The sequence below is a fragment of the Dioscorea cayenensis genome, chromosome 11 (genome assembly GCF_009730915.1).
Source record: "Dioscorea cayenensis subsp. rotundata cultivar TDr96_F1 chromosome 11, TDr96_F1_v2_PseudoChromosome.rev07_lg8_w22 25.fasta, whole genome shotgun sequence".
In the NCBI taxonomy this organism is placed as follows: Eukaryota; Viridiplantae; Streptophyta; class Magnoliopsida; order Dioscoreales; family Dioscoreaceae; genus Dioscorea; species Dioscorea cayenensis.
In genome coordinates, this window is record NC_052481.1 from 22,121,801 (window position 1) to 22,141,232 (window position 19,432).

General features: G+C 36.6%; 3 protein-coding genes across 7 annotated transcripts in view; 2 read left to right on the plus strand and 1 right to left on the minus strand.

Moving 5' to 3' along the window:
* Positions 1-1,336: 1,336 nt before the first annotated feature.
* LOC120272620 (OVARIAN TUMOR DOMAIN-containing deubiquitinating enzyme 9-like) lies at positions 1,337-8,809 on the plus strand. 4 transcript variants are annotated; one of them, XM_039279488.1, is made up of 17 exons: positions 1,338-1,546; positions 2,368-2,520; positions 2,591-2,689; positions 2,795-2,964; positions 3,658-3,731; positions 4,518-4,572; positions 4,703-4,777; positions 4,881-4,954; positions 5,063-5,111; positions 5,237-5,321; positions 5,401-5,457; positions 5,573-6,045; positions 6,177-6,405; positions 6,489-6,604; positions 6,920-7,044; positions 7,948-8,020; positions 8,304-8,808. In XM_039279488.1, exons 2-12 carry the CDS (start codon positions 2,379-2,381, stop codon positions 5,632-5,634), a joined length of 942 nt encoding a protein of 313 aa, XP_039135422.1. In that variant the 5' UTR covers positions 1,338-1,546; positions 2,368-2,378; the 3' UTR covers positions 5,635-6,045; positions 6,177-6,405; positions 6,489-6,604; positions 6,920-7,044; positions 7,948-8,020; positions 8,304-8,808. The 4 variants fall into 4 exon arrangements, with proteins under 4 accessions (XP_039135423.1, XP_039135422.1, XP_039135421.1 ...); XM_039279487.1 differs by having other exon boundaries at positions 7,948-8,809; XM_039279489.1 differs by lacking the exons at positions 7,948-8,020; positions 8,304-8,808 and having other exon boundaries at positions 1,337-1,546; positions 2,356-2,520.
* A 1,023-nt stretch (positions 8,810-9,832) lies between these two features.
* Positions 9,833-14,087, plus strand: LOC120272305 (P-loop NTPase domain-containing protein LPA1-like). 2 transcript variants are annotated; one of them, XM_039279104.1, is made up of 8 exons: positions 9,833-9,971; positions 10,068-10,236; positions 10,469-10,758; positions 11,186-11,267; positions 11,448-11,870; positions 12,276-13,016; positions 13,155-13,268; positions 13,423-14,087. In XM_039279104.1, exons 2-8 carry the CDS (start codon positions 10,078-10,080, stop codon positions 13,840-13,842), a joined length of 2,229 nt encoding a protein of 742 aa, XP_039135038.1. In that variant the 5' UTR covers positions 9,833-9,971; positions 10,068-10,077; the 3' UTR covers positions 13,843-14,087. The 2 variants fall into 2 exon arrangements, with proteins under 2 accessions (XP_039135038.1, XP_039135039.1); XM_039279105.1 differs by having other exon boundaries at positions 13,155-13,346; positions 13,386-13,553.
* A 198-nt stretch (positions 14,088-14,285) lies between these two features.
* Positions 14,286-19,432, minus strand: part of LOC120272007 (pumilio homolog 1-like) — a 6,648-nt gene continuing 1,501 nt past the window's right edge. The window contains exons 3-11 of the mRNA XM_039278709.1: positions 18,183-19,008; positions 17,501-18,080; positions 17,275-17,416; positions 17,097-17,204; positions 16,630-16,842; positions 16,395-16,505; positions 15,405-15,599; positions 14,824-14,998; positions 14,286-14,735 (exon numbers count right to left, since the gene is read on the minus strand). Of these exons, the coding sequence (XP_039134643.1) occupies positions 14,701-14,735; positions 14,824-14,998; positions 15,405-15,599; positions 16,395-16,505; positions 16,630-16,842; positions 17,097-17,204; positions 17,275-17,416; positions 17,501-18,080; positions 18,183-19,008 (2,385 nt within the window). The 3' untranslated portion in view covers positions 14,286-14,700. The remainder of the gene's footprint in view (positions 14,736-14,823; positions 14,999-15,404; positions 15,600-16,394; positions 16,506-16,629; positions 16,843-17,096; positions 17,205-17,274; positions 17,417-17,500; positions 18,081-18,182; positions 19,009-19,432) is intronic.

The window sequence follows — 19,432 nt, forward strand, 5'->3', positions numbered from 1 at the left end:
AGAAGATAACCATTAAAGAGAAAAAATCAATCAAGTTATCATATTAAAACTAATGAATATAAATATTCAAACAAACTGTCACTTATAACTTCTAAGGACCATATCTTCTGGTTATAATATTAATTTTTTTTTTAATGTGAAGATGAGTGATTAAGTTGGAAAAAAAAAAAAAATCTATAAGTATTTGCGAGATAAGTGAGAGCGGAGCTAATGCACACATAAGCATTAATATAAACTGTAGATAATCACTACTCACACTTTTAAAAATATACTTTTATTTATGATTTCAACTCTTTATTACTTATCAAAAATTCTAATAGAGACTCGACTACCAATAGACTACCTATCTAGTTTGCACAATGATATTAAAAAACTATAGGCTGTGTCTTTGTTAGGCCAACGGTCACCAAACCGTTCCCTTTCCCGCGCTGGGCTTCGATGGGAAACGCTTGGAACCCAACTAACTTTTGAATTAAAACACTGGGAAACGCGTTTTTCATTAATGCTTTTTTTTTACCCAACCACTTAAATAGCTAATAAATTGGCACGCATTTTATGAATGTTTATGAATTTAAAGATTGAATTAGAGATTTTTTTTAATTAAAAAAAAAAATTAAAGATAAATTTAATAACATAAAAAGTACATGGGTTAGATTGGTATCTACCAAGAAAAAAAAAACAAAATACTACTTCCAACATCCATTGGCAAACTCAAGAAACTTATGCTCTCCACAACCAAACATTCAATTGAGGACAAATTGCATTCTAGTTACATTCAATTTCTGTCCAAATTTTGACAAAAGATGTCAGTGAAAATTCATAAATCACTTCTTTAAAATGCACAGTGTTTTTTTTGACTGCCATGTCCTATACTTTTCTTTTCTTATACCAACCCTTTTCAAAATTCATGATTCTTCCTAAATTTTCACCAAATTGGTTAACAAAACACTTGAAAATTTTTTACTTAATTTATTACCAAAAAAAATCATACAGTGAGAAAAAAAATTAATTAGAATTATTCGGATTAATCACAGCCGTTGAATTTTATCATCATTACATAAAGACACACATGAGCGACAGCATCAGCCGTACATTGATGATCATCCGGCCCCACGATGAGCTCGGAAGTCACAGCTCAGAGGTAGGACCCACAGCACCATTACCAGCACAAAAGTGGGCCCCGATTACTGACACGTGTCAGATAGATGCTCTTCATCGTAAGATTCCTCCAGTTCAACAACAACCCCCCCGTGATGATGTAGTATGAATAAGGGCACCACCACCCCTTCGCTTTCTTATTCTGGACCCTTGTTCCTTGGGGAATCTTGGCCGTACACGTCACCCTCACGCGCCAGCATCGAACGGCTCAGATCGTGTTGAAAGATCCAACGGCTGATTCGACGTGGCCGCGCCGTTTAAATCGAGGTTTTTAGCGTCCCGCGACGTCCGCGAGATCCATTTCTCTCGTTCTCGCGCTCGATCTTTCGATCTTTCTTTGATTTCAAGATCGATACCTCGCGTTCGTCGTCGATCGGTTCAGTTCGGGGTGAGTTCTTGTTTCGATTAAGTGTGTGTGTATGTGTTTTTTTTTTTCTTTGATTAAGATTGGATTCTTGTTCTTCATTGTTGGATTATTGAATGTTTTGGTTTCTTTTGAGTTTTTTTTTTTTTGTTAGTTCATGTTGGGATTGTGATCTTGGTTCTGATGTAGTTGTTGTTATTAATTAATTGATGTTGTGATTTGATTCATCAAGAAGTGTAGTGTTTGTACAACTACATGGATTTCAATGTTGATAGCTGTGAAATCGAGGGAAGCAACACTGGTGTTAGATTGACCATTTTTTGAATTTTTTTTTAGGATGTGTAGTTTGATTTGGGAAAAAAAATTTTATTTTGTGATCACCAGGCTGTTGGAATCTGATGTGTTTTGCATTAATGAAAGATTATGATGTTATTATTATTATTATTATTATTATTTAGTAATATTGGGATTTGACTCTTCCCATTATGAAATAAAAAAGTCATTAGTTTATTACTTTATCCAAAATAGATTTGCAAGTTGATCTCGTAAGAAACACTTCTACAGTATTCCTAAATCAAAGGTGGAGAGAATCTCATAGAAGAATTATGATAGGTCTGCTCATTGTTTTTAAATGGTGAAATAATAAATTTTATGTTGATTTATTATTCTATTCATCTTATCTATATGTATTCTATTTGTTTTGTGTTGTCAATAAATCATTTTTCAAATATTCTTTCCTCTATAATATATTTGTGGTCAGGGATGTTGCATGCTTTTCCTTTGTGTGTTTTTAAATAAAATGTTGTTTTGAATATTCATGTATTTTCTTTAAGATTTGAAATCAGGTTTGAAGCTGATGACTATGTATGAACAAGATCCTGATGTTCTCCAGTGGGGCCTCCATCTTCTTCATGGTGATCCATTTGCAAACTCTGGGTATTGTGGAACATCAATGCAGAATGACACTGGCTATTACAGTGGAACTTATGCTTTGGAAGGTAACTTTGCACATACTATATTATTTCATGAATGATGAAATTATTTGACATTCACAATTTGCTGTTACAGAGGTAGCTGGACCTTCACATATAGATGAAGAGCATATGCAAGCAACTGTTCTTGTGCACGATTGGTTTGGTCCGCCCTTTAGGAACTACAACAGCTCAGGTATTTTTAGGATTGTAAAATTACTTATGTGGTCTGCAATATGGTAAATTACTTCTGTTCTTGTTATATATTTGTTGTAGTTTATGTCTGTTTTACTCTGCTTAGAGAATGAAGGTGGTGATGAAGAAGAAGATGATAGGGAAGCCTCCAGCTCTTGTTCAAGTCCTGAAGAGAAACTATATGAAGAGGAAAGCTGGACTTGGGAGCTGACAGATGATTTTTCTGTCCTTGATGGTGAAGTAGGCAAGAGGCTAAACCAGATGGTCCCTATTCCTGTAAGTCTAAGGATACTTACAAAGATGTGGTTTTATTAAATTGAAGGATGATTCTTCTCAGACAGCACTATTAGGCATTTATGGATTATGGCCTATAGTAATGTTCTTTTTGGATTTGCATTTCCTAATTTCCATCATATGAGAGCACTTGGTATGGACAGAACATTTTTTTTTTTTCAGATCAAGATATCTTCTGCCTAAAATTTTATGAAAAAAGGCTATAATTCTGATTCAATATACATTAGATATCCCATGATTTTCCACAGAGATTACATACTTAAAAAATTTGATCACCTGCTTACATTTCTAATTGTGCTTTACTATCCAAGTGTTTTGTTATGATCTTTGAGTATACGCCCAGTCTAAAGTAATAGTGAATGACTTTTAGATGTATGTTTCTCTGTTTGTATGCAGCATGAATATTTGTACTACACTCATTATCTTTTTGTTAACACAAACAATAGTAGCGGGGCCCTTGCTATGGTCCTTTTTATCTTTTATTTCTTGTCTGGTCATGGTGCATCTACAAAATGCCCTCATATGTGGTGAAAATGCACCTCTGCCTGCAGTCTCATTTTTTTATATTCCCCCTACTTTACAATTTCTCATCTTTTATATTGCCCCTGGTTAGTGTATCACTGTCGACATTTTTAGTTTTGCTAACTGACTGTCAATTATCTGCGTTCATTAAAGCATGTTCCCCGAATAAATGGAGAGATTCCTTCAGTTGATGAAGCCACGTCAGACCATCAAAGGCTTCTTGATAGGTATAGCCACCGCTTGTTCACTTTTATGCTTACTCTGAAATGTTTCATGCTGATGATTTTTTTCCAATTTGTCTTGTGTCCTATCAATTACATCAAGGCTTTCCCGGAATAAATTATTGTCTCTTGCATTTTATTTGTAAGTTGACCGGGGGCATGACCTAGGTATTTTCCCTCTAACAATATGATTGGGATTTGTAACCATTCTCTTGACTAAATTGAGATTTATTTCTCTTTCTCTTGGTCGGGATATTATATAGATGAGAAAAAGGAAATATGGAAGTTAATAGAAGGAAACAATAATTTGAAGTAATGAAATATATGAGTCAGTTTCCCTTATCTGATGTGAATTTACAGCCCATATATTGAAGTGGGCTTGAGTGATTGTTGTACTCAGTTGTATAACTCTGATTAGTTTCTTCTTTTACTAGATTGTTCAGTGTTTCTTATTCGTTTCTAGCCATGCAATCATGAAGTTAATTAGACTGGTTATCTTGGGGATCAGTTTCTCTACTTTTCTGTTTCATTTCTTAGTAAGCTATTTGAATTTATATGCTGTTTTTTATAGCATTCTTACACTAACAAAATTGTGAACTTTTTTTTTTCCTGCTGAACATAGTTATCAAGATATTTGTCCTTCTACAATCATATTTGAAGACTTTTAGCAGCCCAACGGGATGATGCCTCCTGGATCTTACTAAATAATCTGTTATAGGGCATATGCTTGAAATTATTTACAAATCTGTGACATTCATTTTGTCAGTTTTGAGCTTGTTGCACATGCTATAGGTTGCTATTATATGATCTGGTTGAGCTCAAGGTTCAAGGAGATGGCAACTGTCAGGTTTGTCTGACAATTTCATATGCAAGGCAAATTACGATTATGCTACTGTCACTTGCTGAACGATATGACAGTTACAATACATCTGAAAAACTAGAAAAATAAGTTGCTGCTCTGATTTATATGTGTCCAGTTCCGGGCATTATCAGATCAATTTTATCGAAGTCCTGAGCACCACAAATTTGTTAGACAGCAGGTTATCAATCAGGTTAGAACTTAGAACGTTAAATGTTTGCTTCTCATGTCCATGCTTTTCTCATAGGTTCCTTGCTGAACTTATTCATTGATGAACTTTATTTATTAACTCTCAGCTTAAGTCTAATCCTGAGATCTATGAGGGATATGTTCCCATGGCTTATGGTGACTACCTGAGAAAGCTTTCAAAGTATGGCTATAGTTTATATATCAAACATGCATTACTTAAGCAGTGTTGCTGTTATGGAAATATGTATTGAATCTCTTGATTTGTCTGTTTTGTGGTTTTACATTGAAGATCAGGGGAATGGGGGGATCATGTCACTTTACAGGCTGCTGCTGATTCGGTATGCTTTGTTTTTTTCCCTTACAAACCTACATATTCGCTAGAGCCTTTTCCTTGAAATCTTGGTACTGCATAGGTGTTTAGCACTTCCGTTGTATTTTTGCCCTGAGCTTTTTTTTGCTGCAGTATGGTGTCAAAATATTCGTGATAACATCTTTCAAAGATACTTGCTACATTGAGATTCTTCCTAATATTCAAAAGTCTAAACGAGGTTTGACAGAATGATCCTTTCCTCTTTTTAACTCTGAACAGATATCAAGCTCTGATATAAAAACCTTGTATCTGTGTAGTTATTTTCTTGAGCTTTTGGGCTGAGGTGCATTACAACTCCATCTATCCTGAAGGAGGTTAAATCCCCCATTACTCTTCATATTCATATTTATCTTGAAGCTTGTGGCACTTACATTACCACTTGCCTTTAGAACTCATGAGATGTCCAATTCTTTGTGGTTGGTTGCGCAGAGCTACCAATCTCGGAAACCAAGAAAAAGAAGAGGTGGTGGCATTTCGGAAACAAGCACTAGGGAGCTGGACTCCTGCAGTGAGCTTCTTACCGGATGTAAAGAGAGAAGGGGGAATGGGAAATAATAATTTTATAAGGGTTTAGTTCTTCTGTTCAATGTGTGTTTTGAGATTTGTCTTCTTTGACCATGTCTTCCTATTTCTTTTCTTCTGTTCTCCGAGATCATTATTTTTAATTGAGTTATTTTTGGGTGTGGTTTTGTATAAAGGCCCCTTTATAAAGAAATTCTCTCAGTTTGCTTCTTGTAATCAAATAAAACCTGAAGATCTATAGGAACCTTCTGGAACCTCTGCCGCCACTCCAAAGTCTTCGGAGTCCAGGGACAGCTTCTCTCTAGATCGCTTCCTGATCTGTGAAGCCTAGCAAGCATCCATCACAATGCCAACATGTAATCTCGTGCTCTGTACCCGAGGTATTTGTGTGTATATATCGGTTGACTTGATACTTGATTGGCATTACATTTTGTTCCAAATGAAGCCTTAATCTTGTTAAGAAAGATTTAGTTTTGGACTTGTTTATTATACTTATTATTTATTTTCTCAGTGGATCATGTTTCGAAGGTTGTGATCAAGGCCAATGATTTTGCTGGTGATGGGACCACAACTGCATCCGTCCTTCCATGCAAGATCATCAGCCTCGGATGCAGAGTGCCACCTCTGAACCCGGTTTCCATCAAGGAGGGCATTAAGAATGTGCAGGGGCTTGTGGAAGTGCTTGAGAAGAAAACCTGACCTGCCAAGTGTCCAGGGATGTGGGGATATCAAAGCCGAAGGTAGTACCAATGTCCTGCCAATGCATTCAGTTTGTGGTTTCTCCTTGTTTTTAAAGAATTTGCTAATCTAACCGATAATATAGTTGCACAAAGGAGATGGGCTATTAATGAGATCAGACCGTTTTGTGGAGCCATTGCCTCTCTTTCAGTTGGTAATGATAAGTTTGCCGGAGACATGATTACTGATATCATTAATAAGGTTGGTCCAGGTGGCGTTTTTGCCTTTTGCTTTAGCCATTCATGAGTTAGGTTCATATTTATGTTTGTCTTCTTTGATTTATCGAATTGAATGACCCATGTGATGAGAGTATCCTCTATGAGTGATTTGGAACTGTGCTTTCAGAATGATCAAGGTTGTTTTTCTCTTAAATTTGTCACAAACTTGGATAAATTGCTCGTTAAATTTGAGAATGGTAAAGTTTTAGTAGCCTGTCAGAAGTTTTCATTTCTAAAAGAAATCATTCCTTTATTTTAGAAGGCCACACAGTTGAGAGCTCCTCTACCTTTTTTGCAGAGGATGTAACTGGTGAGGCTTTGGCAATATATGTTACGAATAAGCGGCGAACGTTTCTGCAATTAAAGCTCCTGGTTTTGGCGACAGGAGAAAGACCCTTCTTTAAGATTTTGCCATCTTGATAGGTAGCATTGTTGCTTTTTTAGTATTTGTTTGCTAGTGCTCTATCATTTGAAGTGTTTTAAGCCCATTGGAACTTCTAAACTGTTCTTGTTTTACAAAACCGTTGAAAAGTTAGTGCTGCAACAACAGAGACATAGCTGTAGTCATAATAAAACTCTCACCTGCTAACTCGCCCTACATTTTATTTTGCTTTTAGGATGAATATAGGAGTTCTTTATTATAACAAATCTGCATCACATCTTTTAATTGAATTGAATTATTTTCTTTTGGGTCTTTTAACAAATTTGATGTAGTCCAAGGTAAAAAGTATTTAGCCTGTGTACTTTGATTCAGGTTAAAATTGCACCCATTACTGAACTTTCCCGACTTATGAGCACCTCTACTCACGAACATTAAATTTAGGATGCATCGCTCTTCTTCAGGAAATTAAGAAAATAAAAGATAGTTTGGGAAAGAAGAGCCAAAAACTTTTAAATAATAATAGCAATTGAGTATATATGTATATTTAGATAGATGTTTATTTGGTTTTCATTGTTACATGATAGGTAGGTATTTATGAAATTTTTTTTTTGAGGTTTGAATTTTGTGTAATCTAAGGACAATGCTATTAAACTTAAGCTGGAGAGGCCAGTTTGACTGGTAAACTAGCTAGCTGATTTGGTTCATGCCATAAACTTGTCACTTGAAACACTGATTTTTAGAAAATGTTGATAAACCACTTCAATTAAAGCAAAAGAGGTACAATAACCCCACCAAAATGATGAGTAACGACAAAACGAACTACAAAAATACCATTAGCTGTGGTGCAATTGAAACACTGAATCTAATTGGGCATGGGGTGAAATTATAATAAAATTCAGGACGATCACATAGGCAAGACTCATACATCTTGATGGGGTTGGCAGGAGTTCGGGCAACAGAGGATGGGACTTGGGTGGCGCGGCCAGGCCCAAGTGGGGAGTTTAGCGCGGTATGAAGGTAATGAAGAAATTTGGGAAATTTTCAAAGTTATAATTAAATTTAAAAGATTGATCATTTATTTGTAATACACATTAATATTATATATGAGCTAGTCCTAGAAATGTGCATGCATGTGTTTTAGAGAATAACAGGTCAGGTTTGCCTTTGGATCAGCTAAATCAGATATCCATCCATCAAATATATGATGAAAAGGACCTTCACAGTAACATTGAAGTTCTTCTAGATTAATTACAAAGTCAACAAGGGTAGAAGAAACTAACAGCGGTTGTTTGTTTTGGAGGTTGTAAGGGGGTGGTCTAGAACCATTGAAGTTTGAAATCCAAAAGTGTGAACAGAGAAGAGTTTATGTCTAAGGAATTGAGCATCCATTGAAGACCAGAAAGCCCAATTCCACCGTCCACAAGTTAAAAGAGTAGTTCAACCTCTCCAGAAAGAAGACTTTGGAGACAACACCATTTTTTAATAAAGTAAACGGAAGAAGATTCTATGCCCAAGACTGAAGATTTCATTCCCAGATTCATACACAATTTGAACATGCAATGCTTCAGAGTCAATCTTCATTTGGTCATTTTGATTGGACGTTATTATTAAATATTCATATGAAAAAATATCAAACAAGCATTGAAAGATAATTAATTAATAGGGGGAGCAGATATTGACATATTGATAACCATGTTGTAAATTATGTGTCTAAACATGTTAGACTTGGTCAGTTCCTAATTATCAATTTCCATCACGTCATAGTTATGGCAAGAAAGGAAAATTCCTGGCAGGTTTTGTGCGTTCAATTGGTGCACTTTTACTTTTGTTTTTGTTTTTTATTTTATTTTGGTTTTCTATGTCTCTTTTTCTACTCGGTTTTCTTTAGAATAATGGAACTTATACGCTTTGATTATGCGTTACGTACTGACACACAATGCTTTTCTTTTTTACTTTTTGTTTTTATTATTTTCAGGAATAATAATGTAGTGTTTGAAGTTGAAACTTCTTCTCCATTATCATCATCTCATATTAATCAAGTTCTAAACATAGTTTTCCATCTTAAAATAAAAAAATAAAATAAAATACAGGAATTAAAAAAAAGAACGGTTAGAGTATTCATGCAAAACAATGAATAGATATGAGAATAAAGGGCACAAAAGCTAGTGCAATGAAATTCTCAAACAATTGCGTTTAACTACGCACTGGCTATTGGCATCTCTTAAAAACTAAAAAGATCTCATTTCTCTTTAAAAGCATAAGCAGCCAAAGTTATCCGTCCTTTTTATCAGTCAATGAGAAGGACTTTAATCACTACCGTTAAATAAAATAATAATAATAATAATAATAGTAATAATAATGATTAATAATAGAAAAACATACTTTTCTTAATTTAATTTAAGTTTTTTTAATAGTTAAAAACAGCTTCATGAGGACATGGGATCCACGTGTTCGTACACTGTCAATATCCGGTCTTAATCCGTCTGACTCTGTCAGAAGTGCGCATCCCGAGGCAAAAGCCCAACTTATACGAACGTCCGCGTGGCGTGTACACTGGTTTCATCATCAAAGATACAAATAAACCCCTCCAAATCCCCAAAACCACGAAACTGCCACCCATTACGCGGATTCTCGACACAAAGGGGTGTTCCTCATGCTTGTTGTTATCGCGGGTCCATCCCCTAATACAAACTCTGAAACCCTCTATTTAATCGCCACGTGTTTAATCCAACGATGATTAAATGGTTCGTATATTTAACTTGTTACGACCCCCACATCGGATCCGGATTTTGATTTGAACGTGAGAGAGAGAGAGAGAGAAGGGGACAAGTGGAGGCTTGGAACCTGGGATTCGTGGACAAGAAAGCCATGGCGACGTCGGGATGGAAGGGAGAGAAGGACCCGGGGGGCCCTTCATAAACCCTAACCCCAACGTTGAGGATCATACACAGCCCGAATCATAGTCCAGGTTTGATCTATAGTTCTCTGATTTTGCCCACATTGTCGTGTTCTCGAGTTCATGCTTGATTTTTTTTGAGGGATTTGTTTGCTTGCTTTTGTTTAGGGATTTGGAGATGGCGGAAGCGGGCAAGTTGTTGTATATTGTTGTCGTGGATGAGGACGAGATGAGGGGTGATGATTGTGAGAGGAAAGGTGGATCTTTTAGTTACACCAGGCCTGTTCTTCAGAGCACTCTCCAGCTCATGGGTTGTAAGCCTCGTCATTCCTTCAAGGTCTAGGTTCTTTGATTTTCCTCCGCTTTTGCCTTTGTTTTTATGAATTATTAGTGTTGATGTGGTGTTAGATTGGTAATTGTCTCCTGGAATCGCGTTTGTTTGAATGGGCTTTTGCAATTGTTGTCAAAATTATAGTTTTTAGATCAAATTGTTTTGATTCATTGATTTTTCTTGTTTTTGAACGACATCTATCTCAAAAGTTTGGGTTTTGGATGCTTAAATTGTGCAGGTTAGTCGAAGGGTGTTTGACGTGATGAGGAGTGTATACTCGGCAGAGCATGTTTCTCCTAAATCTATGAATTCAGATCAATCGGCATGGAGTGAAGGTGGAAACAAGGATGGTGGTTACCTGAGAAGAGATAATGCACAGATTGATAGTACGATTCCATTTGAGTTGTATAAAAGACAGACGACTGTCATGGTGGCGAGAGAGAAATTCTTGGATATTGTTTGCCATGTTCTCTCTCAATACAAGTATGTAGGTCCCAATCAAAGGGCAGACCTTTTACTCGCATGCAGGTATCGACTTCTTGTCCTTATCTTTTTTGATTGCTGTGGGCCAGCTGCAATACTCTGATTAATGACCATGTTGGCTTTGAGATGTTTTGCATGGGGCCTTTATTTGGCAGTTTTGTTATACCTCGGTAGATTAGATTTTTTACCATTTAGGATTGATTTTTTAACTTGTGCTTATGCAAGTATGGAGGAATAACATCCAGTTATGATGGAATGAATTCTTCGTTTAGTGTTTTGTTGTTTTTGTTTTTGAATTTTCTTTAGATTATTTGTTGGCTTTGTAGTTTTTCTCAGAGGAATTTAATCATTTGTAAAGGAATAGCATGCAATATATTTTATCATCTGCCTGACTATTGTTTTGTATAAACTTTACATGGTTTAAGTTATCCTAGAACATATAAACTTATATTTTATCCTGCTATTTTCTTAGAATCCGAGAAAAAAAGGAATCTGTGACGGTTCTTTTGTGTGGCACAAGTGGGTGTGGCAAATCCACACTTTCTGCTTTGCTGGTATGCCCATTCTTATGTTGTGTTGATTAATCCTTGCTGATGTATTGGAAGCTTTAGTGATATATTTAACAGATAAGGATACAAGTTTGCTGTGACTTCATCCCGTTAATTTATTTTACTATGAAGTTATATTTAAGTATGTAGTTTATCATTTTTTTTTCTTTATGATGTTTTGAGCAGGGGGGTAGACTAGGTATTACAACGGTGATTTCTACTGATTCCATTCGCCATATGATGAGGAGCTTCGTGGATGAGGACCAGAATCCACTTCTCTGGGCATCAACATATCATGCTGGTGACCATTTAGATCCAGTAGCCGTTGCAAAAGCAAAGGCTAAACGAAAAGCCAAAAAGCTAGCAGGTGTTTCTTCCATGGCGGCCAATGAAGAAGTACCTGATCAAGCTTCCAATAAGAAATCCGATGGCCATTCTGGAGATTTAATTTCCGGGGCTGAGTTAATTAGCAAAAAGCAAATGGCGGTCGAAGGTTTCAAAGCACAGAGTGAAATGGTTATTGACAGCCTTGATCGCCTTATCACTGCATGGGAAGAACGAAAAGAATCAGTCGTTGTTGAGGGTGTCCACTTAAGCCTCAATTTTGTGGTGGGTACTACCATTAGTGTGTTATCTCCAATTGTCTTTTTCTTCAAAATAACTTCGCCTGCCTAATATTCCATTGTTGTTGAGGATGTCCCCCTAAGCGTCAATTTTGTGGTTGGTGCTAGCACAAGAGTATTTTCTCATTCGTCGTTTTCTTCAGAATAACTCCATCAACCTAATATTCTTCTTCAAAGATTACTTTTGAATCGTAAATAATTTGACGTTTGATACTATTATGGAATTATACTTATTTGATGTTCTCAAGACCTGCTCAGTTTATTCTTCTAGATAAATTGCGCAAAACAGGTAAGCTGCCATATATAGATAGATTTGTGTATGTTCTGCATATTAGAAATAAAATATCTTTGATGTTATTTGAAAGCTGATTAATTGTTTCCTTTATGCTAGATGGGGCTCATGAAGAAGCATCCTTCTATTATACCTTTCATGGTCTACATCTCAAACGAAGAAAAACACATGGAGAGATTTGCTGTTCGAGCAAAGTACATGACATTGGACCCATCAAAGAATAAGTACGTTAAATACATTCGCAATATCAGAACAATACAGGAATATCTCTGCAACTGCGCTGATAAGCATTTGGTGCCCAAAATAAATAACACCAATGTTGATCGAAGTGTGGCAGCTATTCATGCCACAGTCTTCAGTTGCTTGCGGAGGAGAGAAGCCGGAGAGCAGCTGTATGATACAAACACAAATACAGTGTCTATAATAGATGAAGAGTACAGAAACCAGTGTGCAGCCAACACACTTAGTTCCAAAGGAATGTTTCAGTTGATTCAGAGGAAAGGCTCTTCTAGGCATCTAATGGCTCTTCTTAACACAGATGGTTCTGTCGCCAAGGCATGGCCGATGGAATCAATTTATGATAACGGGAGACTGAATCCTAGAAATTGTGGTGATAAGTGTGTAGGAAGTCCCATGTATGGTCCCTTACTAATTGGGAAGGCAGAACCTGTTAATCTCCAATTTGGGAACTTTGGGATTAGTGCTTGGCCTAACGATGCAGGCGGTACCAGTTGCAGCGGAAGCTTTGATGATTCAAGGGCTGATGGGACTGATACTGGAAGCAGATACTTATCTTCCTGTGGCAGCTCACCCAGGATGTCTGAGGGACATGCAAAGGAGGTAGCTTTCCGCTTCTCCTGATGAACTAAGCTATGATGTGCACCATTTTGCCTTCTTTCTGTTGATTTTACAATTTCTTTTTATTTGGCATATGCCTCTGACAACATCTAAACCAATCCTCTTGTTGTTTTTGTCCAGCTTAAGGAGGGATTTTCAGTGTCAGTGAGTGAAGATGAAGCTGATTGTCCTCCTGATAAGGATAGTGATGAGGATCTAAGTGATACAGAGCACAAGGTCATGCATGAAGAAGAGGTAAGGCCTGAACTAATTTGTTTCTTCATATTGCTACTGATACAGCTTTCTGGCATGAAATAATGAACACAAATTTATGCATATGCCTTTACCTACTTGACAAGTGAGGATCTTTAGATTATAAGCAAATACTTATTATTTTCTGTGTTTCCAGTTGGAGGGTTCTGTGGATGACAACTCAACCAAGTCCGACGAAGAGTTTGAGGACTTGGCCATGCGAGATGGCCTAGGACATGGTTATTATTCCGATGATGATGAACCTGAGCCTGAGCCTGAGCCTGAGCCTGTGCCTGTGCCTGTTGAAGAAACTGAACTGACAATAAATAAGAAATTACATGAAAATGATTCAGGACTTAGTGTGCTACCAGAGAAGTATCAACAGAATCTGGAACGCTTCCGGAAAATGAGTGAACTTGTCTCCAAGAATCCCTGTTCATATTCCTTGTTATCTGATGTGAATTGCGGGAGCATGGATGCGAGAATGGTGAAGTGCTCTTCCGATGATTCTTCATGCTTTCATGGCCGGTCTCGCAGCATTCCAGCCATAACTAGGCCCTTGTACAGTATGGAATAAACTCTGTTGGTGTAGCTTGATTGAATAGAAAGAGACAAAGGTGTGCTTTTGTGGAGAATTTTGTATGAGTAGATGATGAAAGCTGAGTTTGTGGCGCTCTTTCATCTTCTTGTCAATTTGGATAGAGAGATAAGATGCTGTACCCTTTGTCTTCCTTTTCTTTTCCATTGTTTCTGGTAATATATAATGCCAGATACTGTGCTCAAAATCTTTTAGCTCACTTGTATGCAATACCGTTAATCTCTTTATTTTATATAACAGTAGTTAATTAAGTAAATAATTCACAATATTAACTGCAATCTATGAACAACAACAGCTAATATGTTAACAATGGCTGGTCAAGTGATTTTTAAAGTGAGAACCATTTGGTTTTGGTCTCTATAATGTTAAATCATTCAATAACATTAATTTACTCAAAAATCGAACTCAATTTTTTCAGGGAATGAAGTTAAAGAGATGCAAATACTTAAAATATATAACAGAACCTCTGCAGCCTGTCTTTACAAAGTCATTAAACCATTACATTTTGGTTTGCTATCTTTACAGAAGCTTATAAGCACTAACTGCAATAGACCTTCATCTTGTAGGCCTTTCTCCATGCAAGCTAACCTATATATATATTTATATATATATAATCCTCATGGCAGCAGTGCTGCTGCTCTTTATGGCTTGAATTACAAGTTCAGAATATACATTAGGATTTGAGCAAAAAAATTTTATTCCAAGGCCTAACATTTATTTACAAGGAAGGCCAAACTAGGTTTCTACTTTGCCTATTTATGCTGATTGAAATGACTTCAGTTGCTGGTAAGACTAGCCTTGTTATCATCTGTACAATAATGTACTGCAATCGTCTCTTCAGGATGAGTATGCCGCTATTCCAATCCGCCTCTCTGCGAAAAAGAAAATTTTGTTGAGGTTTAGCTTTTAAGTGAGATACGAAATTTTGAGGATCAGTAAAGATTGTTGTTCTTCTTTTACCGCCTGTGGCAATCAGCTTTTCAACTCGAGCAACAATATGTTTTCCGTAAGTGTACTTCTTCAAAGCATTCAAATGAACTTTGATGCGTGAAAGGATCAATTCTCGATTTTGATCATCGCAGGTTTCAAGAACTTTCTGCACGACGTAGTTTGCAAATTGATCTTTCATCATTGCCTGCAAAAGCATTTCAGGTTCCCAAATTTACAAACGAGGCAAGAGAACCAAGAAAGTTAGAACATAATCCAAATCATTATAATACTAAATCATTACTCACAAGCATATAGCATATATCACAGAGATAAGTTTCATCAATCATGTGTATATATACATAGATATATGAAAATAATCCTATTCAAAGATCAGCCCTTTGTCTCTGTGTTTTCACGTCAAGAATTCTTTGCAGATGAAGAGATGTCAAAGGGGCTTATTACTTCCCATTTCCCAAATAAATCCCCCTTTTGAGGGAGAATGTTGGATTGTTAGTGTGGACGATTTAGAAGATATAATCGGGGGGCATGTATGGTTAGGTTCTGGTACTACTTACATACATATCAAGGAAAATACATTAGGGTAAATATACCTGTAATGGTTCATTCTCGTCATTCGAACCAAGCATCTCATCTATTAGGAGCTGACGCTCTTCAGGAGTACCATAAGCTAAGCATTTCTCAATGACATTCGATGCAAATTTCTGTTGACTCATCTTTACTATCTGTCCAGTTAGCTTGCTGATTATTAAAGATCGTTCTTCAGGTTTGCCATGTTGGAGCACATGCTGATATTACCAAGACAATTCAGAAATTTAGGTTATTTTCAAGAATAAAGGCAATCGGCAAAATTATCTTTTACATTAGTGAATGATAATAAATCATAAATATGCAACAAACCAGGGAGCAGACAAGAAACTTCACAAATAAGTAAATCCTTGTTTATCAGATATATAGACTTATCATAGAAAGTTGTCATATAGTGAGGAAGTGGGGCAAAAATACCCCGGGGAGATAAGATATGATGAAGCAAAATTAAAAAACAATCAGAGACCACATTAGAGAAATAGAGAACTTACAGAAATGCAGCACAGATGCAGGTTATTATAGCTTGTACATTTGACTATTATAAGTAAATTGAGTAGAGGACAGTAAAACTCCATATTCTAGATGCATTCAGTAAAGATGACTGACCTAACTATTATCTAGAAGAATTCAAACAAATTGTGCAAATAGTTGAGCATCTTTTGTTCTTTTAGTCTAGGTTCAAAGACAAAAAAAATCATTGCATTATGGTGATTCACTTAACCAATCAGCAAGATAAGACATGAAAATGGCCATGATGCACTCTTACTATTGAAGTGCAGTATAGCCAAGAAATCTGGTCTACATGCTGAATTCATGGATTTATCTTTAATATAAACGGAACACTAAGTCACTGACAACCAAACACAGCAAACAAAATTTCTCAAGAAACTTCTATTCTGAAAAACACAATTTTAACAAAGTTGACAAATACCATAAAGGAAGAACACAGAAATAAGCAGTTCATCACACCAATGATAATAGTAACCAGCACATACCTGCACAACATAATTTCCATATTGATCTTGGGTCAATGTGCACACAGATTCTAGTATTTCTTCCATCATGATGCGTTGTGTTTCTGGATCATCACAGTGCTCCAAGACCCTCTGCAAGTATCAAGGGTGGTTATAGAAGATATGGCAAAAGATGGCCGCCACTATTAAACAGAACACTGAAAATGCTCGTCTGAGTTGAGAATACTCAAATAGGGTAGTAGAAAACTTTAAGCACCTGAATGACACGACAACCATATGGGTGAGTGGAGAGTGTCACAACTTGCCCATAGAAGGTCTTAATGATAAATTGTATCTTTTCTTGAGGAACACGTTCAATGCATTTCTGGATAACATGATTCCCATTCTGGTCACGTACACATTTCATAATTGAACCTTCAAGCTCCAACACCATTTTGGTTTGCAGGTCCACATCAACAACTTCTAAAGCCTGTGTCAGAGAGTGTGTTAGAGCCTCCCAGAGATTAGTCTGAACTAAAAGAACTTCAAAATTGCAACAAGCTGTCAAGGAACAAAATCTGCATTTGTGTAATATATTGCTTTGCAAAGCATAGTTACTGACTAATCATGAATATCAAGTGATAATAGTAAGCAATGTGCACTAACATAACTTTAAGGAGTAGATACATCATGCATAAGAAAATAAATAAATAACTTTCCAATAACTAGGACTTCAGAGTGAACCTTCTGAATAACCCTGCAGCCATACATTTGAAGACTGAGAGGTAACACATGCCCAGTGAGTTGACTTGCCAATTGTTTTCTCTGAACATCAGTGCCATGCTCAAAAAACTGCAAAAAGTCAGAGTTAACCTCAGAGATTTTCTTTGAATGTTCCAAAATCAATATCAAGATGAAGTACCTTCTGTATTACATAATTTCCAAAAACATCGGTCATCAAAGACCGTGCTTGAGTAATAATTTTTGGAAAGATCTTGTTTTTCTCTTCAAAGGAGGCAGTTTCTAGTTTTTGCTGAATAAACCGACTTCCATATTGATCCATACTATGCAAAGGGATGGAAAATAGTCAGATGTATTGACCCACAGGCAACAGTAAAACTATATACAGCAGAATAAAGAATAAATACCTGAATTCTACAACATGGTCCACAATATCTGAGAGTTCAAAAGATCTGGCTTTATTATTCTTAAATTCATCCAGCAAAGATGAGACAAAAACTTCATCAATAGTACTATTATCTAAGCTCCATGATTCAGCGGATCCTCTTGTGCTGTTTCTCGTTATAGAAGGGAAACGAGATAATCTATCATTCTGTCTTAAAGGACTCCCGGGACCCAAAGATGAAAGAATGGAGCTAGATATAGGGTTTTCTTGATAATGCATGCCAAGGCCAAAAGCAGGATTGCCATAGAATCCATTCAAACCTGATTTGCTAACAAATGGCATACCATACTGCAGCCTCTGTTGTGCAAGCAAGGCTTCTAGGTATGCTTTCTGATACCCAGGTAAGTCAATAGGAGGATTACCCAAGAAGTTCCTTCCAAAAGAAGGATCTGGTCTGGCAACAGCTTGTGTAACAGAATCAGAGGATCCCTGTGCATAATGTGAATACAGTGGTTCAGCAATTGGTACCTGAAAACCAGATAACATTTGATCTCCAGTTCTATTCAGATACTGCCCTTCACCAACACCCCCTAGAGCAACACCTGCCAGTTATAAGTAAGAAACATTTTTTAATAAAGTAGTTAAGAGTTAGAAGCATTGATAACAGCAGCAGGAACACCAACAGGGGGGGAAGGAGAAACAACCTGCACCATGCTGATTATTCAGCATAGCTGGCAGCCTGGGATTATGTTGCATCTCTGCAGTTTGATAAAGACCAGATCCAGACAGACTTGTTGAATCAACAGTACTAGGCATGGCCTTGTAAAGATTACTAGAGGATGTTTGCTTGTGCAAGTTGATTTGCCCATTTGAAGTTAGTTTAGATAAATTGAAATCAGGCAAAACACCATTTTTCTTGGAAAGATTGGTATACCCAGGAAGAAAATTGCCAGAAATGCTTAACGCCTCACCTTCAGATTTATGCAAGTTCTTCTGCTGCATATAATGAGTATGATGTCTGGGGAAGCTTGACAGCACTTCAGATTGATCATCAAATTCTTCATGAAGCTGGCCTATATGATTCCCTCCATCTGATCCAATATTTTTGGACAGGGTCATGCTAGATAATGCAGCTACCATACTACTGTCATCAGCCATGTGTGCAGAAACATCACTTCCACCATTTGAATTTATCAGAGCCGTTTTATTACTATCAAATGGACTACCTGCCACAGGGGGGAGAAGAGGGCTTGGGGAGCGCCTAATTGGTTGGTGATCAGGCGTTGCACTTCTAGCAGATTTGACAGCAGAGGCAAAGGAATGGGAAATTGATGCACCAAGGCTCTTGACCCTGACAAGGCCAGGATTAGCTACCCCAGAGTCCAAGTCATCTATGCTGTCTGATCCATTATGAAACAGTGCATGTTGCGGATTGGATACACCTGTTGGTTCAACAACATTGTCAAAATTATTATGATTGACAGGATGTGAAAGATGGCCAGATATGCTAGAAGAATGACCAATTTCTCCCTGCAAAATGGAACCATTATGTAAGTTTTATATACTCAAATTATTCTAAAAGGACAGAATATGTAATACAAAGAAATGAAAAGAATTTTAGTATTAGATAAAAAATATGTTTCTGTCTGTCTAGATGATCATTAACACAAGAATTACAAAATAACACAGAATCACAAAATAAAGTTCACTTAATCTGTAAAAAATACTGAAGATGAACTAGTTTGTACATCTCACAATGGTATTAGATACTAAACTACAAACTAAACGGATAGCAATGAAGATAGAATGTGAAAAATATTTGTCTGCAAAACCTGATTACACACAATACCTCATTTATAATGGATATGATCTCTAGCAAACAAAATTGATAGAACAAGGATACTTGATGGCAGCAAGCAAAGATGAAACTTTACAGAGTGAAGATAGGTCAAGG